The 15,917-nt window shown below is 43.1% G+C and overlaps 1 protein-coding gene across 2 annotated transcripts in view; it reads left to right on the forward strand.

Moving 5' to 3' along the window:
• LOC140316802 (nuclear factor of activated T-cells, cytoplasmic 1-like) overlaps positions 1-15,917 on the forward strand; it is a 61,968-nt gene that overhangs the window by 31,475 nt on the left and 14,576 nt on the right. For both annotated transcript variants that reach the window (XM_072394778.1, XM_072394779.1), the window contains exons 8-9: positions 2,586-2,718; positions 9,888-10,553. In XM_072394778.1, the coding sequence (XP_072250879.1) occupies positions 2,586-2,718; positions 9,888-10,553 (799 nt within the window). The remainder of the gene's footprint in view (positions 1-2,585; positions 2,719-9,887; positions 10,554-15,917) is intronic.

A 15,917-nucleotide genomic window follows, 5' to 3' on the forward strand; every position in this document is an offset into this window, starting at 1 on the left:
ACTTCTGATGGCTTTCATCAGCGTCGTCTCATCCTCCCCCCAACTGGGGCAATTTACCCTGGCAAGGGCACTAAAATAAAACATCTAAATGCTGCAACTTCAAGACGTTTTCCTGCTTGCTGTTGCTTTTATTTCACTCAGGTAAATGATGTGGGTGCATGAGGAGGGAAAATATAGACCCTGATGCCTAATTATTTGTATATCTGGCTGATGAGCTGGGGCTGGAGTCCAAGATGCAGGAAGGCTTGGCTTTGGGGTGGAGGTGCAGGAATGCGGCTTTGATAAAAACAGCTACTAGAGTGTGCTGATAGATCCAACAAACAGCGAGAGAAAGCAACAGACAGCAAGAGAGCGCTTCATCCAATGTCAGCTGCGACCGGACTACTTTAAAGTGCTCCAGTCTGCCCGCCTGGCTGTGTTTTTATTGCTATCCAGAGCGTGCTAACTTTGGTTGGTTGGAATTGAGAGGGAAAGTTATGTGCATGTACGCATTTAACACACTCAATCAGCCACCTGCATGTTTTCCTTGTCATCATCTGGAAAGCAGACTGGGGTTGAGCTCACCTTCAACTCCCCCAGCCCCTCTACCCTGTCCCTCCCACCTTCCGCCATGCACAGTGATGACCGACAAAAACCTGCTTCCTGTCAAAGTCGCCCACTCTGGCCTGTGTAGGCCCTCATGAGAGTGACAGCTATCCCAGGAATTAGACACAAACACCCTGACAAATTTCACAATTTTTCCCTGTCAGAGTTAAAGCAGTCAAAAGTTCATATCCGTCCAGACTTGCTGTGGTCTAATGGGGTGGGGAGGTAGGGACAGGCGACCCCTCCCATAGAAGGAACGGCTGTGCAAACAAATAAGTCATCCTCTCTTCTCCTGTGCTGTGCAGGGAAAAGCTAAAGCCCCAAGGGTTTTCCTCAGAGACAAACACGGGCACTGGACCAACCTCACGGGCCCTACTACTAGGTCTAAACAGTCCAGACATACTAATTTAAGCCAGTTCCCAGACCAACCTCTTGGAAACAGTATCCTAAATGCAGGGCAGCTGTAAAATAAACATAGCTGTTGATTAGCCTCTCAAACCTCCTGGGCTCAGAATGTATTTTAATGTAACACTTCATCTTGATTTCCAGTGAAGGCCAAGCTTTTCAGATATAAAAAATTTCAAACTGAATCATGGTGAAGTGGGCCTGAAAAGACATATTAGCCATCTAAATAGTTTGAAGAATTTCAATACCTTTGAGAAAAGAAAATATGAAGCGTGCCTTTGTTGTCAAGGACTTCATTTGCTGCAGAAATCGAAAAACAAAATCAATTGAGTGCAGGTATCACAATGACTCAGACCCTGCTTTCTTTTTGTATCAGCAAGCGTCTTATCTCATGCAACGGGAAAGAGAAACTACACCCTCTATCAATTCTAAGGTCTTATTTGTCAGGCTATGATTTAAAAAGAAGGTCCTAAAATTTGTGTAATACAAGAACAGGTGATATCTTACACCATGTCATTTATTTCAGAAAAACTACCCGAAAGTGCAGAAATAGTGATGAAAAACTAAGTTCAACCCATGAGTAGAACCATCGTTGGCAGCAAAAAAAAGTTATCCCAAAGTTATCCTTTTTTGCATCACATTATCAGTCTCTTTAATCATTGTGGAGGAACTTTGGCCCGCTCTTATTTACAACATTATTTTAGTTCACTGGCCCACAAACAAACCTTTGTGGGCATTGGATTATGCACAGCTCTCCTAAGATCCTGCCGCAGCATTGCCATTGGGTTGAGGACTGAATTTGTTGGTTTTCTTGCGATCGCTGTCACGTTGCATGACAGATGGCTCCACAAATGACTCTCGAATGCTTTGGTATAGGAGTTCATGATCGACTCAGTGATTGCAAGGTGCTGAGGTCTGCAAAACAAGCCCAAATCATCAGCCCTCCACCACCGTGTTTGAAAGTTGGTCTGAGGTACTTGTGCTGATATGTGTTTTGGTTTCACTGTGTGTTATGACCAGACATCTCCACTTCTGTCTCGTCAGTCTAAAGAACATTGTTGCAGAAGTCTTTGGTTTGTTCACATGCAGATTTGCAAAACTAAGAGAGAAGAGGCTTTCTCCTGACAGCTCTTCCGAACAAGCCATACTTGTTCAGTCTTACTGATCGTATAAGGCTTCCCAGATTGATGAGCAACAACAATTGCTTCTCTAAGATATTTTCTGCCGTCTTTCCTCCTCTGCATTACGTTAACATACACCTAAATGCATTAGACCAGCAAACTGCCAAAACTTCTGCCTCTGTAGAGTGTGCTCAAACTTGCTGATGATCAATTAATCAACTGCTTTGTATTGGCAGAACCTTGCTGTTACTTACTCTCTTAAATCCTACAGAGGCAGTGAGGGTGTATTTAGTTTATTACACACTGCTGGTGCATTTTGGCTAAGTTTTTATTAACTATATAATGAATCTGTGTACTGTGTCAAGCTTTGTTGATTATCTGAAGTAGCATTTACCTAATCCTGCATCTTCATATATGAAGTGCCATTTTCTTTTTCACATAACTGAATCTTCTTACATCTTATTTGCATTTTAGAGTACTCTTGTTGTGGAGATCCCACCATACAGGAACCAGAGAATATCCAGCCCCGTGCAGGTTAACTTCTACGTCTGCAACGGCAAGAGGAAGAGGAGCCAATACCAGCGCTTTACCTTCCTGCCTCCAAATGGTAATCATCAGCCCGATCTTTATGTTAGCAGTGTCTCAGAAACACATGTATGTTTTTCACTGGCTGCACACACTGAACTCATCATTAGGAATATTTCGTCAAGACTTGACATCCATGCACTATAGTTTACCTCAACTGTCAGCATTCGTAGCCATTTTTTATGGATGTTTTTGACATACAGCCTGGCAACACTTGCCTTTAGCCTGTGAGTGAGAAGCGAGGATGTGAGGCGTGTTTATTCTGTAGTAAAAGCGCGTTCCCCAGCCATGAGGTGTACCTGCTGAGTGACAGAACCTCCAAGCTCTGTCGATGTAGACAAGTCAATCTGCCAGGGGCCTGACTTTCACACCCTTCCTCACACAATGCCACCCTGGTTCACCAACACACCGGTGAACTGACAGAAAAACATGTATGCACACACACACGCACACACACACGCACACACACACGCATCACCACTACTTTGCCCTGTCATTCATGTTGCAACCTGTGAAGCCAGGATTACCTCTCTGTGTGTTTATCGTACGCCCTTGGCCTCAGTGTTTAGAGATGGCTTTCATATTGGAATTTGAAGAATGGAATTGGTGAGTTTAGAGGCGAGTTCTGCCTTCCAGATTTTCTGAGTTGTTTGCTTACCTTGTGAGGCACAGGTGAAAGCTTTGAATTCAGTTTCCAGCGTCCTGATAGAGTCCTCTTTTTTTAATATTGCATGTTTCCAAAAATAGTTGATGAGATGTGTTTGCCCCCCTTTTCAACAAAACTATACTTCTTATCCATGGTGCATACGTCTGTGAGCTGTAAGCTGTGCTGAACCAGTTTAGAGTTTCTGGAGACATTAATCAGCATTTCCGTCTTTAGAAACAGTTGTTGCTGAAGGCATGTTTAGCATTTTTCTGCCGCTATGCTGGTTAAGGGATTCCAACTAGGAACTGTGCATTAGTTAGACCTGCATCATGATAACAAGTGGAATCCATTAGATCAAAACAATGGTATCTTGTTTTTATTGATCAGTGCCTAATGGGTTCAATGCCTCTGGGAAAGCCTGCAGTGTGTTTTAAATCCACAGCTGTTAATAAGATATGACATTTACATTATCAGCAGATGTATTTATGGCCACAGGAGATAAGTGATAAGGATTTTGGACGAGGCTGGAGTGCAGCGCTATTTGAAGATGTCTGATTATGTATTGACCAAGTGCATTGTGGGTAACTAGACCAGAGTGGATGAGAGAAATTATGGCCATATATAGCTTATCCATTTTATGTACTGCGCATCCACATGGATGACGGAGAGAAAGAGATACGAGGCTTCTCAGCCTACACCAAGTTTGTTCTAAGTCATTTGCCTGAATATAAACACTGCTCTAATTAAAAGATGACTTGTCGTGCTCTTTCTTTTCCTGCCAAGTAAACCACAATTACAGTGCAGACCACACAAGCAGGGCCAATGTCTTCTCAAACATGCATAATTAACTCACAAGTGTTACAGCCAAAGAGACCAGGAATCACACACTACTGAGTCCTGTTTGGAGACGCACCACTCTTTTGAAGGCACACATTTTAATATACAACATTGTATATACTTTGAAAAACAAATACTCACTATTCAGATCAAAAACTCAAGCATTAGAGTTGGATAACAGCTGAGTGCAATTTGCTTTAGTGCTTAAACTTGCTACATACAGTCAAATGGGTTTAAAACAGGCAAATCTGTTGTTAAAGGTAGTGGGGAAAAAAATAAATGAAATCTATTTACAGACAAAATAAACAGGATTTGATTTGAAAGAAGAGCGAATAAAGAAAATAAAAAAGCAGACCCTTTTTAGTGCCGACGAGCGCGATAGTTTTGTGGTTTCAATACGGCAGCACAGAATGACAAAACCATTGTGAAGCTGTTTACTTTTGAGGGTTTCAGTGTGTGTTTGTGTGCCAACAGTGAGTGAAACAAGCAACACTGTGGCCGGGTACTGGGGGTGGACTGGTGAGGAGAACACCTACACACTCGCGCTCACACAGACACACTTGTCAACAATTTTTTTGCTCACTTGTATGAAAAGGGCTCTTCCGGCCCGATGTCCCACTTCAAGCACAGCTGTGGTCGGTGACGTTGTTTAGAGAGAACATTTCTTTCACTCTCTGGTGTCTGCTCTTCTATAAAAAGGCAAAGCCAACCCTTAAAATAGCCTGACTTGTTTGAAACAGCGGAAGGATGAGGCAAAGACCCTCTGGGACGCAGATACTAAAAAACCACCTTTATTTTCCATCCAGGCCATGTGACCATCTTGTTATTCTTTGACAGTAATGAAAATGTTATTAGCACGTATTGTTGCAGAATTTTAACAGCACACCAGAAACAAAAAGAAAAAGGTTTCACTCTCAGATGTATAATTCAGGTAGATTGCATTGTTTCAGACATCTCAGCAGATTTTATCACCTCTCAGCCTCGCCCGCCTCCTGTGCGAATAGTAACATATTATTCAGTTTGTAGTGGAAACATAGTTGTCCCATTCATATTTGCTGACAGACATAGATGAGCTTCTGCGATATGAGTAGTTGGGGGCTGTGAACCCGTTGAAACTCTGCCTTTCTAATGTCTGGAAAAGTAAAAACAGGATTTGAGTCATTCAGAAACATATTCTTAGCAATTTGTCTTTAGCATTGCACATTAAAGTTTACAAATAAGGGATCATTTGTGCTTCAGTGAATTCCAAACAGAATTTCTATAAAAGAGGAAATGTTCGAAAATGTACGGAAGCTGAGAACGGCCTTGATTTTATTATTTTTTTGTTTTCAAATTTTGTTTTCATATTTTTTTATGCACCGTTTTCTCGTGATAACGACTTATTTTATTATTATCTCGATATAACAAAGATTGTTTTCTCGTGATAACAAATTAATTATTTCGTTATGTCGATATGTCGAACAAACGTTTACCTTAGCTGAAGCAGCCGGATAGATAGGAGTTTGTCAGCCTCTCATCTGCTAACCGGTTGCCCCTAAACAAACCCAGTGTAACTTACCGGTAGGCTACAGCTACAGCCAGTGGCTTTGGAAGCCGTTTGTGGCAGCTCTTGTTGGTTTAATTAAAGACAAACATATTATAGATTAATTCGTGATCACGAGAAAACGATCTTTGTTATATGTTATATTGAGATGACGAAATAATTAATTCATTATCACGAGATAACAGTGCATAAAAATGGCCGTCTCGGCTTCCGTAAAAATGCTATCTGGTATTTGTTAATTAGTTTGAATCTTTATTTAGCAAAACGAAGAAAAGAAACAAAACTCATTTAGAAAGAAATGATTCTCTGTGTTTTAAGCAACCATATCATTGTATTTAGCCATTGCAAACAAATGTGAAATTTGATGTCAGCAACACACATGAAAATAGGTTGCAAAGAAAGACGTGAAAGACGTAAAGATAAGAACAAATAACACAACTGTAGATTCTACAGTAAGCTGATTCATCGGTGACAGGCAAGGTGTGTCACAATTTGGGCATAAGAGGAGCATCCATCAAACGCTTAGTCTTGGATGGGTTTTTCAGTCAGAGAATCATCAAACAGTCTGTCAATATTTCTGTGCAAGTACAAGATTGCAAAGAACTTTAGTCTTTCAGCATCTGGAGTGCAAGATGTTGTGTAAAGACTGAGGGAGTTCGGGGAAGTAGGACAGAAACTTCTGTTTGATATGCAGGACCCTTACTGCATGAAAGACCACCTTGCCAATATAGTCTCATGGGCTCAGGGGTACCTTAAAAAGCTGCATCCTGAAATGTAATCTGAAACTGTGTTATACAAAGTCAGGAAGTCATATGCTAACTCTGCAGCTGAACTTCATAACACCTTTTTTTTTAGTGCATTGCTGGCATCAAATTGCAAATTTGTTCAAATTTTCTACATACTATGAAGCTGATCAGTGAAGGAACTGAAAATAGGTGCTTTGGACTACAGATTTGAGGTTTTCAATATATTTTAGTGAGGTTTGTGGGATAAGTTTTGCTCTACAGGAACATGAAGGCTAATTTCTTGTAAAAAGTTAAATACTTTGGAATTGACAACAGATGAATCTTTTTTTTTTTTAAATTATGCTCCCAGGAAGAAATGAATGATGACAAAGACATCCAGATGACATTTGCAGTATCATATACTATCGGTAGCTTCTGTTGTTTGTCCATGATGCAGCGATGCACATACAATTGCTGTTGTCTGGCTCCCACAATGAGCATTGCTTTTCCAAGCTCCCTTCCAATCATTCTTGCGTGAGTAGAGACGTGACGTGTTGCTCTTCAAATAAGAAACAGTTTTCACCAACCACATTAAACAACGAAGGCCAAAAAAGTGCTGGCAATGACCGAAGCTCGAGCGAAGAGCTTCTCGGAACCCCTTTATTTTTACAGGCCGTTTGGAGATTCCTCTATAATATCAAATTCTATTCTTAACGCAATCTGGTGGCATACTCCCTCCGTTGCAATGGTTAGTGGTTAGAGTTGGAGGGAGGGAAGCCAGAAACATGTTCTATGACACATACAGGAAAAGCTAACGAACCGCACATTGTTCTCTTTTCTTTTAAAGTATTTGCACAGTCATCCTTTTCAGTAAACGGGGAAATGATGGAGCTGTTTCTGTCATGTGCGCAGCTTTGGCTTTTGTTAGATTTACCTCCACTATACTGAAGCCCACAGTATGCTGGGGGACCAGATTGTTTGCTCAGTGGGACATGGTGCACCAGGTACCTTGGAGTTAATGAACTGCCACCTGTTCCTTGATAAATGTCAGGGCACATCCATGTCATTTGAAAAAGACGAGTTGAGACTTAGAATCCTTTGATGGTCACAAGTATAGAGAGATTTAGAAGATCATCTACCATTGCTAATGAATACACAGACACATCTATGCTCCCTTCAGAAGAAACAAGTGATCAGTAATATACGTAGACCACGGCTGATCAGTTTAATAGGATCAGACAGCTGGGGAAACTGCCAGAGACGGAGAGAAAACCATGTGCCGAGCATCAACTGTCTGTGGGCCATAACCCACAGGTTGGGAGGAAATAGAAGCCAGCTGAAGTTGGGACTTGCCTGGTGAATCTGTTTTCTCTGCTCACACACAAAGTGGAAAGGAGACACACTGATGAATCAAGCTGGAGGGGAGACCTCTGTTTATATCACTGGAAGTTGATAGGGAAAGCAAAAAAAAATGTTTGTTACTTTGAAAAAAGACCATCAATCCAAAGTCATCAGACCTGCGATGCTGCCAGTCTTTCTCATAGTCACAAGGCAGGAAAATAACGTCAACAGTTTTGCTCTAATTAGACTATTTGCCTCTTTCATCGGGTTGGTATGAATTCTCACATGAGCACTCGCTGCTCAGCTCAGCGGTACTTCAAGTTTAACCACAAAGCAATGCAATTGATTTGAGAAGTAGCTTTTTTTCTCAGATAGCTGCAAGGAAACCTTTCATGCGTGTACATCAGTAAATCAGTTTTCAGCTTCCATCAAGCTTTATGAGAATTTAAGACTTTTGGTTTATTTACCAGGAAAAGAAAAAGGTAAAAAATGTGCATCACTTCAATGGAAACAATCCAGAGCCTGAGTCAAATTTTTATCAAATGATTTACGTATGGCAATTCTGACGTGCACCTTTGGCTCCTTGGCACTCTACTATCCAGTCATACTACAGAAGAGGAAGAGAGGAGGAAGATAATCACAGAGGGAAGTGGCTGTGGATGTATTGGGACCATGTGACTCCCTTGTTATTCCCCAGGCTGTGGAACGGAGGCCTGTGCATCATGGGACTCACCTTACGATGCTCCCCCAGACACCAAGACCGGTCCCTGGGCTCTTAAGGCAGACAGGGCTGACGTAAATGTGCTCCCTGCTGCGTTATCACCGCACCGCAGCTCAGCACCCCAGAGGCCACAAGCGAGATTAATGTCTCTTCAGACCCAACTCAAGAAATATACTAACGCTGAAAAAACAGCCCGTCTTTCATATGATACACTAACGCTTAATTCGCACCGTTAGTTGTTACGATCCCTCAAAGGTTCTGTTGTGTACAAAATCAAACAGATCAGACAGACAACTTATTCATTGTGTAAATGTCACTTGGAGTAAGTTTAGCCAAAAACTTTTAATGCTTGGCATCAAACACTCACCACACCCATTAACACGTTTTAACAATGTGTAGAAATAGAAACAGTGTGTCCATTGTGACTCAGAAGACTTTGTTATGCTTCAGGGTATCTTAACGTCAGCCTATTAGGTTTGTGCTGGCACAGTCTGTAACGTACTTATATAATAACTCAGCAGAGAGCTTGTTAATGTGGACCTCTCTCCATCTTACAGCTCAGTCTACATACATCCTCTGTTTGTGGTGTGTTTAGATCAAGATTTAGATTTGAAATATTTTCTTGACAGCATAGAGGATACATGTGATACCTGTCAGTCAGAGCTGATCAGGAAGCAATGGAGACGGTCTGCACTGGAAGAGGAATTCAAAGGGTAAAGGCAGGATGATCAAGTGGGGTCAAGGCACTCTCCTGCATTAGCTGAGGTCTGAAGCTCCTGAAACCACAGGCTCAGCTCTGCAGCCTCTTAAGGAGCTCAGGCAGTCCAATCAAAATCAAATCATCTCCTTTTTTCACTCTCCCCCTATCTTTTGGCCCTGAGAGAAATGAGTGCTTCAAGAGTGTGGAGGAAACCTGGGGGTTCTGGGCTCCTCGAGCAGCAGCAGCAGCAGCAGCAGTCCAGCACTTTAAAGTACTTTTATTGGATATCAGAGCTGGAGGAGAGTCCAAAGAAAATAGGTCTTATTCATTATTAGAGCCAGCTGTGGCTTTCCACACTGATGATTCATCCATTTTTCTTTCCCCCTATTTTTCTGTTTCTTTTTTTTTCTTTTTCTTTTTTTTTTTGCTTCATGGTGTGGTAAAGATGGGTGGTTGGGAGGGGGTTCGGATAGGGGGGGTGTGAGGGTTCCTCTATTAGAAGATTCAGCCAAGTTGAAACTCTGCCCAAATCCACTCGTTGTTGTTTGTTTGGATTATCGAAGGTACCGCAGCCACAACTGTGCCTGCTCACCACCTCCCTCATGCACTCATTGCGCCACGTGGCTTCCGTGCACGTTTTTTAACATCTCTACCTTTCTTTGTGCTTTTCCCCTCCAGTGCCGATAATAAAGACAGAACCCAATGACGATTATGATTCTCTGGGGACTGTAGGGCTGTCCATGCATTCAAAGCCCTACTATGGCCAGCCCAGGCTCACTTCCATCATGCCCGTGGCCGATCCCGAAGCCTTCCTGGCTGGTGGATATCCATCCTGCCCACCTCGCCATGCTGCTATGCCACCTTCGTCCCCCAGCTCCAGTCCTACCCTACACGATCTGTCCCCTGTGGCATACAGCAAGTGCCTCCCCAACAGCCCCACCCATACAGCACCACCAGGCCCCGTGGTGCCCCCAGTTCAGGAGACCACGGGGTGCCCTAACCTTGCCCATCCAACATCACCAGACCACAACCCCTCCCTAGGGATGCTCCACACACAGAGCAGCCCCAGCCACCTCAACAGCCCAGGGCCCCATGGTTACCACCCTATCTATGCCAACAGCAGCCCCTCATCCTCACCGGTGTCCCACCCTTCCACTCCTGGTGGACCTGCAGAGAGCCAATTTGTTCAGGCCTACAGTCCCAGTCAGGCACAGGCAGCAGCCTGCTCAGCTCAGGCTGGAGGCAGCCCACCCAGCCTGCTACCTGAAAATGGCAGTCCCCCATCCCTGGCCATCACCGTAAAGCGGGAGCCCCAAGAACTGGACCAGATGTATCTAGATGATGGTGAGTTACATTATAGAAGTTTTACAAACAACCTAAAAAGTTTTCATTTGATAATATTTGAAACAATAATATGTATCTATTATTTCTAGTTGAAAGCTACTCCTAATGAGGTGAAAATCAATGCCAAAAATGGCTGTTTACATAGCACATTACATTTATTTAACACCTTTTGCTTATCTGCCGGCCCTCACACATAGCCACACCCTGCTGCACCTCTCAGTATTTCCTGATGAAACTCTGGCTACAGATTTGCGTCACGTTTGTTTAATTTTAGACCCAGCAGATTTATTTTCTTTTGCTCTAACATTCGGCCCAGCTTATGTTGTCCAAGTAGCTGCTTTGCATTAAAACACCAAATTGCCTTGATGGGATTTTGAAACAATCTGTCAAAACATCAGAGCAGTGAGGTCAGACGGGGTGCAGCAGAACAAAAACAGTGGCACACGCATAGCGAGCCAAACTGTTGACACAACGACTAATGAAGGAAGCAAAACAATGGGTCGGGGTTTCCTGAACTGAAACCATTTTCCCCCCATATTTCTGGGAGGGATGCTGAGAGGCAGGAGGCAGAGGCTTTGTTTTCCCGTCTTCTCCCCACGGAGTCAACACCATGTAGCTGTCGTCATCAGGGGAGGCTGCGGGGTCACTGGTCTCCCTCCGGCAATGAAACCAGTCACACCCAAGGGACCATATGGTCGGGTTTATTACCTCCTGTGCCCATTTCACATTATGTCTCTCAGGTCAGCAACCTGTTATCTATGTTAGCAGAGGCTTCACTTGTTTTTATGATATACATTTACGGATCACATCACTGGCATCCTGCCAGTTTGAAATGCTAAAAATCCACCTGCATCCTCGTGGAGGTTCGGGGGGAAGACACCTCCACACTGAAGGCAGGAATATAAGTCTTCCTGTGCACCTTTTGTTAAGTAACCTGATGTCATGTGAATGTGTGTGTGTGCTTGTGCTCAAGCATCAGTTCACTTTGTTCACTCATCAGCTCTGGAACTAGAGAAGTGATAGGCATGAGGGGACCAGGGGAGTTTTGCTGTGGAACCATAATTGAGAATAAACTTGGTTGTCAGCATTTCTGTCAGTCTTGATGAGTCCCATTAGTCCTCTCTTCATCAACAGACTTTACAGAGACAAGGCGGTTATCAGCTCTGTGAACTCATTTTAAACTTTGTCCCTCCTCTTTCCTTTTTAATTTTCTTGATTTGTTTTGAAGTGCTGTTTTGTCTGGAATGTAATTTGAGCTCAGGTCAACCTTTTCTGTAATGTTTCAATAACTATCATGGGCAGAAGTTTTAATTTCAGTTTTTAACTGGATGAAGTGAAACTAGACCTTTGTTATGTTTTTTGTGAAAGAAAAAAAAAGAAAAGTGACTCGAGGTCCTTTTACACCAACAGTGTGAAGTTAAACCAAATGTACACAGCAGTGCTAATGTAAGTAAAATCACATAATCTTGTTTCTCCTCCCCACTACTCCATACGCTGTCACTTTAGGGGCTCAATCTTCTTCTAGCCTGGTGGCCAAATGCATTCAGCCAGTGATTACAGTTGCATTAGGGACGAACAGGAATGCATATTGATTGACCGAGGACAGTGAGGCAGCCCCTTGAAAACCTCAGCTCGCTGCTGTTTTGCATCACCTAACGTCTGTGCAAGCATCTGCGGTGAGCTGCTGGAGTCCCGGTAAGTGTGTGGTGGTAACAGCATACTGCAAAGGCATCTGCTGCTCCCAGGCCCGGCCCTATCCCAAACCCCTCAAATGAGCCCTAAGCTAAAATAAATAAGATCGGAAGGCAGCTCGCAGGGCGCCCCGCTCCCAGTTCACACGCATTACGGCTGTATGTTAGCGAGTCAGCGCTCCATTAGAGAAGGAAGGCAAGCGAATGACCTCACCGCAGCAGCGGTGATTTAACGCCAGCCGTGTAGAAAAGCCCTCCTCCTCAGCGACCAGGGGCCAGTGATTTGGAGTCTGCGGGAGTACACTTGATCTTCCCCAAGAGTGGTGCACCTCCCACGCTTCAACACTGAGGCCTCCGGCTCTCATCAGCCAGAGGAAATGTGTCTCTGAGGCCAGACACAGATTTTACTCAGCCTCTGAGAAATCACTCAACTTATCAACGGTGAGCTACTGTACCGCAAGGAACTGGGTTACTATGCAGAGAGCCTGAGGTGTAAAGACCCCAGACTGCCATACATAGTCTCCTCTGTAAACCGAGAAAGTCCTCCCATTGCTATGATAGAAGAAGCTCAAAGGCATGAGGTGGTGATTCTGGTATCTGTGCATAACGTGTTATGGGAGAAATTAAACTGGCACGTTTATCGCCCATTTTTATTCAATGCGATGTTGACTCTTGCCTGCCACAGCCTCACTTCCTATATTTGAATATCCTATCCTGCCTTATCCATTCCAGGGAATGGAAGCAGAAGTGGATGAGAAGACTATGCCTCGTTGCATTGTTGACTCACCGTCATAAACAGCTCATGGTGGGGCTCACATAAAATCACTTACTTACTCACAACCCACTACATGTCCTTTACAAGACATATGACTGCTGGAGAAATGAATTGTAGAACAGTCTGTAGCATTTACATTTTGCCTCGTGAATTTGCACTAATTAAGTCTAAATAAAGAAAAGCTAACATGACAGCATGTTTTGTCATATATTTGAAGGAGCAGTTCTGATTACATCATACCCCCCTCTTGTCTCAAACAATCACTGGCACACATGTCCATCTACACATGCACATACTTTGCAAACCATTGACTTGGAATGCCCTCGCTGGTGTTAAAATGCACTTTGGATACGTCCTGTGTGTGTGTGTGTTTGTGTGAGTGTTTGTGGAGCAGATGCAGTAACTAGCCATTTGAGGCTGATGCCGTGTGTCCTGTCCCATTAGTCGCTGCTGAGATGGGTGATATGAAACTGCGCTGAATTCATAAGGAGCCTGTGCTAATCAGTGAGCCAGATTTCTACCAGCTGCCTTTTTGAGAAACAGAGGGGCCTTATTCATCCAAAAGAAGAAAAACACAGAGTGCAACGTAGCCTCTGACGATTTCTGACATGTGACATATGTGCCCTGATTACTTTGTGTTGCAGGCTAGTTTGCCTTGTGATTGTTTCCTGCTCAATTCAAGGTTGGTGCATTTAAAACTCTGCAAAGGTTGTTTTGTCTAAAACTGGAAACAGAATTGTTGTCAGTTCCCTTTTCCTCCTTCCTTCCTTCGAGCAATGAAAAAAAAAAAAGAAGCATTCTATGCTTCCTGAGGATCTCCGTCCACCTTCAGTGCCTCTGAAGGCAACTCAAGGCATTCCTCATGGAAACTTTTACACATCTTGGCACGTTGCCCAGACCCCAGGACTCCGCAAAACCCCTAATGATGATTGAGAGCGCCTCCTCGCCATGCTGAAAACATGCTGAGTCGCCAACATTGGAGTGTGCCGCGAGGCTGGGTTGGAGGGAAGCAGTGGACTGAGAGGATTTTTGGGGGAAGGGTGTTCATTAGAGTGGAGCTTGAAGTGTCTAATGGGACTCACTAAAGCAGTGCTGCCCCTGTAGCTGTAGACAGCAGAGTGTGTGTGAGTGTGTGTGTGAGTGTGTGCGGAAGCGCTGTAAGTGACAGCGGGTGCTTTCACACACTCCACCTCTGAACCTCTGGCCTTTAGGGAGCAGGTCAAGGTCCAGCTAATAGTGCACCGAAAGGGAGGCAGTCTTGTGGTTAAGTGCAATGCCTAGAACATAGTCTCCTATCCACATGTAGGGATATTGACAGGTACAAGAAAAAGCGTGATGGCTTTTTCATTATTCATGACCACAGAGAGGATGTGGATATTTGTTGTTGTTGTTGCTGTCTTCTCATATTAGGAGTCCGGTTTTCCTGGCAGCATGTCTCATAGTGGAGTATAAGTAAAAGTTCAAGCTTCTTGAAGAAGTTTTATAGTAATGGGAAAAATTAATAGATGGGTGCAGTTACCTATGAGAGTCATTGACTGCCAAAGCAGTGGATCAACAACTATACTTTTGGGATCAGCAATAGATTTGATTCAATTTCCTCTCATTAAGATTAAAAACCATTACTTTTACAGTGTGAATTGAGCAGCTTTGGCTCTTATTGCCCATTATCTGATACTACAGTCTTCACTAAGCACTTGGAGGGAAGTGCTCTGTTGTAATTATGAAGATCAACTCAGGTCTTCTTGTGCTAGAATTTGCATTCCGTGATCAGTTTGCTGACAACTTTTAAGTGTAAGACATCAACTGTTTATTTGATTTTCCAAACTTGCAAATTAAACGGATTGGATATGAGATCATATAATCTGTGGTATGAATGAAAACTGTTACTACCCTATATCAGCACTTACTTGCAACATTTCTACAAAGCAAACTTCAATGTAGCATGTTAATTTGACATGTAAAGCATGTAAGTTATAACAAAAGTATATTTAATGGATATCCTTTTTTTATGTGGGGTTGAGTGAACTACTACGAGTGGACTGTGTCTTACCACCAGTTGACATCCCTCCGAACGCTCGCAGTTTGGAGAATCAGGGAGAAATTCTAACTTTGGGGCTAAGCTAACACCTTTCCAAATTTTGTTTTTCCCGGCATCTAATACAACTAAAAACTTTAAAAACTTCATAGCAGCTCCAGCTTGCACTAAAATGTTGATTTCCACCCCTTGCCACTGCACTTGGCATCAGGCAGTTTTACAGATTGGTTACACTGTGCACAGAACACAGACCATATTGCAACTCGAATGTTCTTTGGTTAAGAAATTAAAGTGACACAGCTGTGTTTAGCAGAAGTCCTCTGGATTACCTTAGCACACCATTTCCTTTTACATCTTTTTTGTCTCTCTCCCACTAGCTGATGCAAGTCTGGTTCTGATCATAGGTTTTCTAGTTGCATATTATGAAACCCACTGAATTATTGACACCATTGCCCAAAGTTCCTTGCAATTTAGTACATTATTTGATTTAGGTGCTTACATAAGATAGTGGGGTCACTGTATTTGTACTTTTCTTTATTTTTTTGCTCTTTGTAAAACCAATTGGGATATTACTAGTTTGAATGAGTGCAGAAAGATGAATCTATAAGAATTCCGTCCATTTATTAGTGGAGCAGGTTGGCTTTTATGCATATGTGTGGGTGTGCGTGGATGTGTGTGTGTGTGTGTGGACCCCAAATCCTGGCAGGTGAACCAGAGGATCTGGTCTAGTTTCAGTTGCTCCGTCATAATATCCACAGTCACTGTAAAAGAATGCGTCTGCTGAAAACCTGCAGTGAGATTATCTAAACAAATTGGGTTTCTTTTGTGTCTGAGGTCCACACACAAGCACATTTAGATGAGAG

This window comes from Leuresthes tenuis, unplaced genomic scaffold, assembly GCF_036924035.1.
Source record: "Leuresthes tenuis unplaced genomic scaffold, fLeuTen1.0.hap1 SCAF_10, whole genome shotgun sequence".
NCBI lineage: Eukaryota > Metazoa > Chordata > Actinopteri > Atheriniformes > Atherinopsidae > Leuresthes > Leuresthes tenuis.